Below are 13,222 nucleotides of genomic sequence, written 5' to 3' on the forward strand. Positions count from 1 at the left end.
AATTTTTGATTTATGCTTTTGGTTGAAAACTCTCTTTATCTTTCATAAAAACAGTAAAGCTCTGCAGTTATTCATACAGAAACTTTATTTTGAATGTACTTTATAGCTTCTTTAGTGATAGTTTTGTTAAGCGCTATCACTAGTACTGTAACCTCCGGTTACAGAGCTCCCCACCTTTCTCTTTCAGATGCATCAGAAATGTGGCTATTTTAATAATTTCTTCTTTGCAAAGAATTACTTGGAGAGAAAAAAATTGTAAACTCTCTGAAATGAAGATGATTTGTATGCATATGCTGGGCTGGTTGGTCATTTCAACAGACTTTGTAACAGAGACTACAGTTTTGGGGGGATACTGCTGCATTTCTTTCTCAATTCATGAGAAGGATCTTGTTCATTATGCAGCTCAAAAAGTGGTTATTCTGTAAAAAGTGTAGATAAATCAGATGAGAGAAGTAATTTCTGAAAACTATATAGACAGAGCATAGTGCAAGCAAAGCAGGTGTAGGTGCTTCGTCCAAATCTTTAGAGCTCCAACACATCAGAGTTCTTGTGTTAGCTGGATTCTTTTGATTGATACTTGTGATATGTCATAGTAGTTTGGCTATAATTTGTAGAGCGTACAGTCCTTTCATCTTTAAATACATTCAGTATTTATGAGCAGTTTGATCCATCCTTGTGACTTGACCTGTTGCTGTAGCAAAGCTGTTTGAGCTATGTTTTGCTCCATCTCTTGTATCTCCTGTTTGCTTTGCCATCTGTTTGGGTGAAATACAGCCAAAATTAAACTTCCTGTCATATTGATCCACAAATTTCCTCAAGTTCAGTCACTTTTTCTTCTATTTTTTGTCACTGTTGAGAGCATTTAGAGTTGCTAAGGCTGATATACACAACTCCTCTCAGGTTCTTATTGTCTGGTTTCAGACTACAGAGTGCTTCTGAAACCGCACCTTTCCTTCTGTGTGGCCAGCGTAAGCTGTCCTCCAGAGAGGTCTGAGTCTTGTAGTGACTGCCATAAGTTCTATCTTTATGCTACTCCAGATACCAAGCTTAAGCAGTTATTTCAACATGTGTTTTCACTAAAATCATTATCTTGCTATATTGTTGTCCTTCAGTCCTCCTCTTCACCTACAAAATGTATGAGCTTCTTGTCTTTATCTTCAGTACCACTCAAAGCTCTCTTTGCCCTATCACTTCTCATTCCTTACATTTTCCTATTCTTCAGATAGTGCCATTTTCAAAACTTACTTTGTGCATTGTTCTTACGTTGCTCTTTGTCAGCCATTCTGTGTGCACTGCCTTCTCAGAAGTGATCTTTTCATGTTCTTGAAACTTTAAAATCCCTATCCATGGTGGCACTTCTCTTATCTATGGGACAGCACGGAGCTGCTATTAATATGAAGTCATCGGAGGTCCGTGGACCTTTGAGTATGGGTGAAGGAGGGCAGAGCATCTATTGAGGTGGGTTTAGACATCCCACACTCCGGGGGATCAGAAGAGCAAAGGTGTCTCATCTCCTCCAGCGCTCCCTTGGTGCCTCTACCACTGAGTAAAATCCGTAACAGGCTGGTTCTGGTCATGCAGTTAGAGCAAATGGGAAGGGGTATTTAGGTGGTTAGTAAGTTTAATGAAGAAACAGGTACCTGCCCTAACATCATCCCCAAGCCCCACTGGCCCCTTATTCAATGAGCGTTAGTACTTTCACAGGACTTGATAAGTAATTTTTGCATCATTATCATGGATGATTCAAATGATACTGTAAATTTCCTAAATCAATGCATGCTGCCATGGGTATGGGAAGGCAGTGGATCATTGAATGAAAGATGTCATTTTAATTGGTGGTTTATGTGTGGAAATTCACTTTCAGAAAGAGTGGTAATTATTTGGGAATAATTTTCATGGGACTAAATTACCACTATTATTCCTTTCTCTGTATCCTGAGTTCACAGCTTTTACATTCAGCTTAATAGCACCAGCACAGCCACATAGAGCAATTGTGGTTTACATTTTCTACTAGCATAGGTAGGGTGTTTGTTTCATACAGAGCAGGAGCTTTGTGATCATACCAAAGCTCATACAGAACTTTCACAGTTCTCTCTGTAATTTACAAGTTAGAGATACATTTTGATAGACTGTGAATATGCATAGTAAGTCTGTGTTAAAGGAGCAGGTGCTTAAGCTGGATAGATGCTTGGCAAGTTTGCATGTTTCAGACTCTCTGAATTATAAAATAAGAATTTAAGATAGGAAAGATAATTGGATGATCAAGGCCTCCTGTCCAGCCAGGTAACTCTCTCCTCTACCCCGCTGCATGTTGTTTCCAGCTGCTTTCCACTGCTTTTCCAGATGTTTGTATAGCTGTATATCCTGTACAGCAACACTGTATTTGAAAAGCAGGCACACCTCAGTCTTTAAGTAAATAGTTTTCCTATTTTCCTTCTAAACATCATTTTGCACATCTCAGCATGACAGCTCAACCAGCTGGCTTCTCTTTACACAAATGAAAAAATTGCTTTGCTATTAAGTCTTTGTGAAGTGAATTGAGACCGTAGATATTCCCAGTGAAAGAATGTGTGTGTAATAGTTCAGCTCTGTGAAAGCATTCACTTTGGGTTTGTGTGATAACCAACAAAAGTGGTCAGTGTTTGGTTTTTTTTTGTAGGCTTCTTTTGAAAGTAAAATCTGTTCGTTGGAGCAGGTATTCAAGTGAAATTGACTGGGATACTTTTTGTTTCAATATTTTACTATTTTATTTATGTGAGCTGGCATTAAATCTCTGGAAGTCTGATAGTGGTTTCAGAGTGTGCGTGTTCTTTGTCTTCCTGAAACAGAGAAAACAGCCTAGTAGTTCTTTTACGTTTCTTTGTTGTGGAGGAGAATCTGTTATTGTTCATGAAACTGAAGGAAGAACAACGGGTGAGCGTGCTGGTGGAGATGAATGAGGAGCAGTATCATATATGGCTGTGGCGTAAACATCAGCTGGTTTATTTTATTCTTTAAATGCCCATGGATCCTGATTCTTGTTCTGGTAATCTTCACACTGCATGCGAACCAAATTCATCTCCTTTAATGTAAATGTATCAAAGAGTGTGAAGATCAGAGGGGAGGGCAAGACCTCCTGATTTAGCCAAACCCAGCATCACAAATCTCTGCCTGTATCCCCTGTTTTCAAGCTCTCTCTTTGCTCTACTAGGGAGTATATTCATGTACTTTGTGTGCTGCATTAAAGTTTCATAGTCTTAGCTTGTACTGAGGAAGTGGTGATGTAAACTGTGCTGTTCAGAGGCTATGTGTGTCACATGGAAACATTACTGCTTACCCTCCAGTTCTGCACACTCTGCGGCAGTCTGGAGTTAACACAGTTACTGCAAGCACAGGACTTCAAAGGTTGGCTGAACAGTTTGAACAGGCAGTGCTATTCTGGGTCTTCTGTCAGGACCTTTCCATGGATTTCTTGGAATGTATCCCTCTGCTTTTTCTCTAAGGGAGAGTGTAAAAGCAGAGCAGCAGGACTTGATCAAAGGACAGACATATATAGAGTCAGTGTAGACCTCCTGGCTCTGGGGGCTTGGGGAAAGTGATTGCAGTTTTCTTACTGTAGTGCTGCTTACTGCAGTGACCTGAGTTTGCACTAGGTTAGTGAAATAGGCTCTAGTCTCATAAGCCTTTTGCTGTTTGGTTAGGCTCATTTCTACAGTATGGGATTTCTCTTAAAACTCGCATCAACACTTTAAAATATATAAGCTGTCATTTGGTGTTACAGAAACCCATTTTTAATTTGCATGAAAACTTCCTGTCAGTTAGGGTCCACCAGGGATCGATACTGGGCCTAACACTGCTTAATATCTTCATAATGATCTGGAAGATGGGATCAAGTGTATCCTGACAAACTTGGATGACAATACCAAATTGGGTGGGGGAAGAGGACGCTTTGGAAGGAAGGGACACCCTGCAGGATGACCTGGATAGGCTGGAAGAGTGGGCTAACAAGAACCTGATGAAGTTCAACAAGGACAAGTGTAAGGTCTCGCACCTGGGAAAACAAAATCCAAGAGAGCAGCACAGGCTGGGATCTACTTGGCTGGGGAGCAGCTCTGTGGAAAGGGACCTGGGGGTCCTGGTGGACAGCGAGCTCAATATGGGTGAACAGTGTGCAGCTGCAGTAAAGAAAGCCAGCAGGGTTGCATCAACAAGGGCATCACCAGCAGAGATAAAGTCGTTATTCCACTCTACTCAGTGCTTGTCAGGCCACACTTAGAATACTGTGTTCAGTTATGGTCAGATGGGGACAGGCTGGAGAGGGTGCAGAGAAGGGCCGATGATTAAAGGACTGGGAAGCCTGTTGTGTGAGGAAAGGCTAAGAGAACTGACTTTGTTCTGCCTTGAGGAAAAAAAGGTTCAGGGGAGACCTTGTCACTGTGTGTTTCAGCATTTAAAGGGTGGCTACAAAGAAGTAGCTACAAAAGGCTACAAAGCCACTCCCTTTTTGCAGGGAGTTAATGGAAAAGAGGAGGCATAGTGGGCACAAGTTACTTCTGGGGAGATTCCGGTTGGACACGAGGAAAATTTTTCACGATGAGAGCAATCATCCATTGGAATGATCTCCCCAGGGAAGTGGTGGGTTCCCCAACACTGGACGCTTTTGGCATTCGGCTGGACAGGGTGCTAGGTCCTCTAGTCTGGGTCATACTTTTGCAGAGAAAGGTTGGACCAGATGATTCTTGAGGTCCCAACCTGTTATTCTGTGATTCTGTGGATTCCTTGATCACTCTAGTGATCCAGCCCTCAAACAAACAGCAAAAAATCCCACCAACCAACAACCTCAGCTTTTTGTTGGGGTGGTAATCTACAAAGGGGTGATGGAGCCACAAGTCAGGAGGGGCTGTGATATACCTCGCAGCACAGGTTAATGTCTACTAAGATTTTATTATTTTTTTTTTTTTTGACTATGTGCAGGTTTAACATGTCTTGATAGCTGGATATAACATTTTCACATGGGTCTTCTCTCTCATATAGAAGGCAGAAATCAAACAAATGGAACAGGCTTATAGGGAACTACTGTTACTTTGTTATTTCCTTGTATTTCTCCTGTGTTCTGTTCTTGATTTCTCATTTAATATTTTAGCTGTAAACTTTCAGGGGCTGGGACCCACATTTGATTTATGTTTGTAAACCTTTTGGAGCACTATGGGACTGGCAGACACTAGAAAAATGCTTTTTGAGCTCATTTCATGTCTCATATCTCATATTAGATATTTAAGTACACACTGCAAAATGACTGAGATCCTATGAGTACGACGTAATCTCTTGGGCTTCCTTTTGGTTTTGATCTATGTGCACACAGTGAAATAACAATATTTCTTCCATACAGGTGTGGGAATCTTTAATTTAAATTCCTGCAAATCATATCAGAAGTACAGTTCTTGTTCCAGTAGTTGGAGATTTACATAGCATCTTCTGCACAGGGTAGTAGAGCCTGGCAAACCTGCAGAGATTTTGTGCAGCTGAGTTAATCCCCACGTTTCAGGAGTAGGCCAGCTGAATCCTTCATCTTGCTTCCAGCATAGATGGAAAGAAGTAGTGGCAGAAAGAAGGTCCCAGTGAGAATTTGAGGAGTGCAGTTTCTTATTGAGCCAGATGGGTGTGCAATTAGCAAATTTTTGAATGTTTTCAGGGCACAAAGTGTTTTCTTCTTGCCTATTGTGGTTTCATGTTTGCTTGCATCTCTAGAGTCTAGGTGTGGTGCGTTACAGAGTATCACAAGTTTAAATGGTGAGCCAGTCATTCTTACGGTTTAGATTTTGTATGGTCTTTATTTTTGTTTTTGAGGTGGTCATAGCTCTATCAAAGTCATTGGGAGTTCTATGATTGCTTCTTCATCTGCAATTAGGATTAAACTCTTACCTCCAAAAGTATCAAAGAGCCTTATTTTGTTTCGAGCAAACGATGGTGCTAGCAGAGAACAATATTGCGTGCTATGCCTTCTTTCTGTTTCAGCAAATACCTCTTGATATCAGTCTATATCAGTCTTCATGATGAATGTTGTAGTCAAACATACCTGACATTCATACTGTCATGCGTGATCTGATATAGCTGGGAAGTGGCTAGTTTGGAAACTGTAAAGAGTTTAGCCACAGCAGTCCACATCTTCATGAGATGAAAAATCTGTCTGTGGCTTAGATCGTGAATTCATGCCCCCAGATACAGCTGTTTTACTACAGTTATCCAAAGTAGCTTGTTAAAGGGTGTCCAGAGTTCGTCAGCAGGAGCCTGAGGTCTCGCTTGGGGCCAGGAGGGAAGAGTACCCAAGCCACGTGGGCAGCTTGAGCTTCCCATACTCCAGAGAAGTCTCCTCACTGATCCATGAAGTTCTGCGAGATCTTTGCCTTGCATTGACTCAGGGAAACTGCACTTACTTGTTTACATGTAGAATTGGGTCTTTTGTTTAAGAAACAATATGTGAACAACTGGGGTGTGTGTGCAAATGGTGCAGCTAATGGTACGATTTTTTTGACTCTGTATTTGAGTGCTGATAAGCCCATCTAATCAATTAACAGATTGTTTTGGGGATATGAGTCTAAATATTGCATTTCATTTTGCAGCAAGGTAGCATCATATTTTCCAGAGAGAGTTGTGTGTTTTGGGAAGCCTTTCACAAGAGCCAATAGCAGAGCAAATAGAACAGTTCGTATGTGACTAAAGGCTTTTTTATCTTGCAAGCATTTTAAATTCATTGCAGATATACTGCTAACATAACAAAGCAATTAATTTCAGATTTTATGGTCTGTTCTATTCATTTTAATAAACAGACATGTTAATCAAACATTATCCTGGTATTTAGTTATGAAGAATTGCAGCATTTCAAAGATAAGTATTGTTCCCGATCACAACATTTAAACTTCTGTGATATTTTAAGTCTTCTCTCTGTGAATTCTGTAATATTTCAAGTCTTCTCTCTGCAGTATTGTTTCGTTGCTTCACTTGTAAGGCTGGGAAGCTGCCGAAGCGGGTCACTGGAGATGGGTGAACAGACATGCATTAAGTAAATCATACATGAAAGGGCGATATCTTTGGGTTCTGCTTGCAGCTGTTGCAGTCAAGACAACTTCATTGGGAAGCCCACTTAAGGGATGACTGAATGTAATGCAAAATTGAAATGCTGAAGTTTCCCAGTTTATTTTCAGTATTGCTCATTTTTAGTGTGTGTTTTCCTGCAACTTATATAAAATTGAGCATTTCCCAGTCCACTGCACTTACATCTGTCGTGCATTTAATTCACATTCTGCCTATGAATTACATTGATCATTTCTTTAAAGAACATTTTTTTCAGAAAAATTTGCATTTGAATAGCTAAATGCATATCCACAGAAACGATTTGGCAAGTAAAATTTGCAATGCTATTTTGTAAAAGAGATAAAAATATTCTCTTTGAAAAACGTATTAGAGATCTTAAACATTGATTGTTTTTGTCATGAAGACTGAACGCTAAATGACAGAAGCCAGTGGGGGCTTTACTTAGTTAGCTGTTAAGTTCAGTGAGGTCTGAGTTTGGTCTTACTTGACTGTAATTCCAGGAAAACCACATGATTTCTGGTTCATCCTCAGCTCTCAATGCATGTAGTTTAATAAAAGTAGAGCACAAAGGGGTATCAGATCTTAGAATAAATGGGCAAACCTTTTATTCTGATTCATCTTTGTAATCAGACTAGCTGTATATGTGACCTTTCACCCCAGCATGTAAGAAATCTCATTGTTTTTCAGAGGAAAGGAAGCTGGAGGTAGGCTTAAATTCTTCACAGAATAATTGGAGCAATGAAAAAAATTAAGGGAAGACCTAAACTGAGGTTCACGTTTCATTGCTATTGAAATTAAGAATGCAAAGTTCGGATAGGAGTAAATTTCAATTACTTCGGTAACTATGTGCATATATGATCTAACATGACGTATAAAGTGCAGCTTTGTAAGAGTTGATGGCTTATCCGATAGGAGCATGCACAAGAGGAGCCACTCAGTTGAAAGAACCTTGCCATATCAATGCAGATCTCATAAGAGGAGATAATAATGGAGTGAGATACATTTTCTGGGAACATACAGGTCAGATGATGCCAATTGCTGAGTATTTCCATTTGTGAGGGCAGCAGCTGGTTGTGAGACACAATGGTTTCGCCTCACCAGTGTCCTCTTCTGACAGCAGCTGGTAGTGGATGCCTTGGCAGAAGTAGGAGGAAGATGAGGCGGCATTTTTCCCATCCTCACGGCTGCTGAACATGAGCCAGCTTGTGCCCGGGCAGCCAAGAAGGCTGACGGCATCCTGGCCTGTGTCAGCAATAGTGTGGCCAGCAGGGCCAGGGCAGTGATCATCCCCTGTACTCGGCACTGGTGAGACTGCACCTCGAATCCTGTGTTCAGTCCTGGGTCCCTCTCTACAAGAGAGACATTGAGGTGCTGGAGCAGGTCCAGAGAAGGGCAACAAAGCTGGTGAAGGGTCTGGAGCACAAGTCTGATGAGGAGCATCTGAGGGAACTGGGGTTGTTTAGTCTGGAGAAGAGAAGACTCAGGGGCGGCCTTATCGCTCTCTACAACTGCCTGAAAGGAGGTTGTAGTGAGGCAGGTCTTGGTCTCTTCTCCCAAGTAACAAGCGATAGGGCAAGAGGTAATGGCCTCAAGTTGTGCCAGGGGAGGTTTAGATTAGATATTAGGGGAAATCTTCATGAGAAGGGTTGTCAAGCATTGGGACAGGCTGCCCAGGAAGGTGGTTGAGTCACCATCCCTGGAGGTGTTTAAAAGATGCATAGATGTAGTGTTTGGGAACATGGTGAACTTGGCAGTGCTAGGTTTACCATCAGACTCAAATGATCTTAAAGGTCTTTTCCAACCTAAACGATTCTGTGATTCTCTCCAGGAGAGTACTGAAGAGGCATCAATGCCACGTGTAGCTTTTGGTGTAATCCTGGCAGTAAGCCTGTCCTCCAGAGAAACTGTTCTAATTTGCAAACACTTCGATCCATGCAAGTGATAAGGATTCATGGAAGGGGGCATTGGTGTTAGAAGGATCTGGCCTCTGAATTTGTCTTTGGGATTGAGGAATGACAAGAATGTGTAAGGAGATACCTTAGTTGCAGCAACTGTTTTTTAAGTCCAAATTTTCTAATCTGGAGCCTCTTTAGATGCTGCTGTGTTACAGTGTAGGTTCATAAAGTAGGTGGTCTGTTAAGACTGGAGCCATTTTTTTGAGGTACTTTCCAAGCACTTAAAACTCAACAGACTTTTCAGTATGTGTGTCTGATACATGAGAATAATGTCTGCAATAAATGTGTCTGCGATAACAGGTAAAAGCAGAGAAACTCAAGTTGATTAACTAACCCTTGAGGGTTTATTGCGATGATCTACAGATCAGATGATCTGGGAAGATGTGTTTTCTTTCTGCAACTCCTGCCTCACCTGCATTCTCAAATTACCTTCGCTTAAATGGTACTGCTGCTGCTCGTTTCATGGTGATGCTCTTTCCTTACTACTCACTGTTGGTAGAGGGAAGAAAAATAGACTTCCTGGTTTAAAAAGCTCAACATTTGTACTCAAATGTGTATTAGTGCACGTAAAAAAGTCAAAACAAGCAAACACAGATGTTTAGTTTACTCCTTCTTGTGAGTTAAACCCAGAGGACTGGCAGCTTTGCTTGCTGTGACAGCAGATGGGCTGTTTGCTCCTGCCTTTTTAAAAAGGGGAGTTGCTACTTTGTGTAAGCTAGGAGAAGCTCTGGTCACGCCTTGGCTCTCCTTTCCCTGAGGAGAAAAGCAGCCCTGCAGTTTTGAAGGGAAGAATGAAAGAGTTTGCTGAAGATGAAAAGGATCGGAGTGCAAAGCTGGTGGAAGTGATGTGCTGCATGGGTCAGTAATGTAGCCCAGCGCTGGGCTGGCAGGGCAGCAGGGCTGGCTGCCTTTGGAGAGAGCAGGGCTCTCTGGAGGGAAGCTTCGCTCCAGAGGCTTTCAATGGGTTTCCTTCCCTAGTCTGGTAGTTCTTCTGTAGTTAGCTCCCTGTTTTCTGCTTCATCTGCGGGGTTTGATTTGGTGTGCTCTGCTCAGAGCTTCGGCACACTGAATACTGTTGCACTGTGTTTTCCTCCCAGTGTGCATTTGCTTTCTGGAAGCATTTGGGGTTTTGATTAAACATCACAGTTGTGATGGTTTTTTTGGTTTCTTTTTTTCCTTTTTTTCTTTTATTTTTCTTCAATCCTGGTGTTTTTTACAACGTGACAGGTGGCAGCTTTCTTCCTTGTCACACATTTCTGTGTGTTGAGTACAGAGTTTTTCTGCAAGCGTTTGTGTAATAAATGCATATATAAATGCAATAGGGGTAGTAAGCATCACTTATGTATGTTGTCATTTCAGTTGAAACTGGAGTTTAAATTAATGGTGACTGCATGTTCTAACAAGATACAAGGAAGTGTTTGGGTTTTTTTTTTTAACTCTTTTTTTCTCTTTCTTTTTTTTTTTTTCACTGTTGTCACAGTAACACTTCCCAAAGTGTAAACTTTTGTAGTGATTAGTCTGAACTAGCTGAAGTTACCTTAGAAAAAAAGACACATTGTGGGCTGGGATATTAAAATATTGAGAAAACTCGTGTTCCTTTTAAAACAGCTACCCATGATGGAACAGTTACAAGTATTCCTGGATTTCTTTTGTTTCTGAGGTTTTCCGTTCTCTACAACTACCAAACAAGGGCTTCTACATTATTAGGGTAAATAACTGATGTCAGAAACACTGTCTTGCTGGATGAAAGCTATAGGGAAATGTATATATAGCAAAAGGTTTTCTTAATCTGCCGTATTTTTTTCTCCTGTAGTGCAGCTTTGCTCTTTAGTTTGTCTCTTACTCCTCTTTTTTGGGTCTTCAACTAGAATAAGAGAGTGTGGCACTGTGAAGCAGGGAAAAAGCATATGCCAGAAGCTTGGAAGATCTTGGGTGGCATGGAAAAGGCATGTAGGGAACAGCAGCTGTTCAGTAGAGAGCTGAATGTGCACATACGCTACACATACTACCTGAAGAACTCATTGCCACAGTGAACTGTAGCAGCAGAAGTTATAGATGTGTTAAAAAAGGATTGGAAAAAATAACAGAAAAAATGCATCTATGACTCTTAAGTGCAAAGATATGTATAAGCATGTAGAAAGTTTGTGAGTCACATATGGTGAGTATACAAAGGCTTCACAAGGCTTTTGCTTGTCTTGTTTTTGCATTTGTTCCTGAATACTCATAGTCATTTCTCAGTACTGGTAGAAACAGCACACGGTGCTCAGTTTGGCTCAGGGTGGACTCTTGCATGATCTCATGCTGTTTTGAAAGACCTCTGTATCACACCAGAGACTTGAAAGTCCATGAATGTGGACCTTCCATTAATTTTTATTTTATTACTTATGTTACCTTTGACCAATCTGAAAAGAGTATTTATTTTTTAAAATATAAAATGCATGTTCTCATTCAACCTTCTGGTGGTGGCAGTAGCTGCAGAAGGGGTCTTGTTTTGCTACCTGAGCTCATTGCTCATTCTCAGTCACACTACAAATAGCCTGAGTCAATGAAACAGCTGCAGTTTTGTTGTATGGGGTCTTAGGGGATCTCGCTATTTTAGGCTTGCACAGATGGTCCCGGTCCTAAAGCACTACGACTCCTGCTCCAGGGAGCTCTGGGACTGTGAACGGGCTCTGTAGCAGTTGTACTGGCTAATGACCATACATAGGTTTGTGGAGATAACTCTTGTGCTGGAGTGGTGGTTAGGGTTTCTCTAACATGGCTCAGTAGAACACATGTATATTCTTCCCATCCATAAGTGGGATGCTTTCTTACCCTGGGTCTATTGCTTTCATTGTTTCTTTTTAATATTTCGTGGGCAATCATTGATGCTAACTGCCACGCCAGGGAGCAAACTGTTGGCAGTGGCTGGGTCCCATATCTGGGTTAGTAGACATCCCTATTTATTTTATAGAGGATTAGAAGAAAGAGAGTCCTTTTTCTGACTGAAGCTGTAGGTCATCCTTGCATGTTGGAACAAGGATGATATTCCAGTTGCAAAGCATAGTGATTAAAAGAGCCAGCTTGCGTATAGTGAGAGATTTTCTATTGCTAAATACTTTAATAACGGATTGTGTTTTAGAGGCTGTAAGTAGTGTTCATAGCTCTTAGAAAGTTTGTTTTGATCTTTTTAGTACATTTTATGGGATGGTTGACTTCTAGAAAATTGTGTTTTTGTTAGTAGTGCTGCTACTGTACCATCAGGGCTGGTGTCCTGGAGGAACTCACCCAGAGCTTTTCCTCAAGAAACTTTTTCATGACGTGCTGTGATGTACTGCAAAAACATTTGCATGTTTTTATTTTGATCAGACATTTTGGAGCTTTTCCAGCTTTTTATTCTGTTTTTAAACCTTATTAGAATGCCTAATTTTATAAAGCTCTCCGTAATTAAAAAAAACCCCAAACAAACCACAAACCAAACAAACCCCTGCGTCATTTGTAGATCTGTTAAACCCTTTTCTTTTTCCTTTTTGCCTCCAGATGAGCGGGACAAAGTGCAAAAGAAAACCTTCACAAAATGGATAAATCAACATCTCATGAAGGTCAGTTGATATTTCTATGATGTCTGGATGACTGATTACTGTAGCAGTGATTGTGTCTTTTACTAATTGTTTGATTTCAGGATGCATCTGTGTTACATATAATAAAGGTGATCTTAAATTGTGAGATTTATGCATGTACTTGGTCTTTGAAGAGTCATGGGGGAGTTGAAATGCTGCTGTCTGATATCCCAAGGGGATCTATTTGAATACTTGAATTTGAAATTAAAATGAGTCAAAGTTTAAGGGATATGATTTTGTCCTGCAAAGCTTGAATCTTTTCTGGCATTACTGTGTCATGGCTGTAGTACCACTGCTAAGGCAAATAATAATAAAAGAGAGTAAATTTGTTTGAAAGTACCATGTTGAGGACAGGGGAATGACCTTGAGGAGTTCTGGATCATCCCGTGGCATCAGTATGCTGCTCGTGGATTAGAAATAGAGGTTTTCTAGGGACAAAAGTCACTTTTCAATATCTTTCTTTTGAATAGCACTGAACCTTGCCTCAGGGACAGAGCACATTATTTTTACAACATGTACAGCTTTTAGTCAACAGACAACTAAAGGCCATGAGTTCACCTTCACTGCATGGCCCTTCAGTTCGAAATTTAATCTGCT

The 13,222-nt window shown here is 40.8% G+C and overlaps 1 protein-coding gene across 6 annotated transcripts in view; it reads left to right on the forward strand.

Annotated features, from left to right (window-relative positions):
* DST (dystonin) overlaps nt 1-13,222 on the forward strand; it is a 296,378-nt gene that overhangs the window by 77,951 nt on the left and 205,205 nt on the right. For all 6 annotated transcript variants that reach the window (XM_032920000.1, XM_032920005.1, XM_032920001.1 and 3 more), the window contains one exon: nt 12,546-12,607. In XM_032920000.1, the coding sequence (XP_032775891.1) occupies nt 12,546-12,607 (62 nt within the window). The remainder of the gene's footprint in view (nt 1-12,545; nt 12,608-13,222) is intronic.

This window comes from Strigops habroptila, chromosome 6 (assembly GCF_004027225.2).
Source record: "Strigops habroptila isolate Jane chromosome 6, bStrHab1.2.pri, whole genome shotgun sequence".
NCBI classification, from domain to species: Eukaryota; Metazoa; Chordata; class Aves; order Psittaciformes; family Psittacidae; genus Strigops; species Strigops habroptila.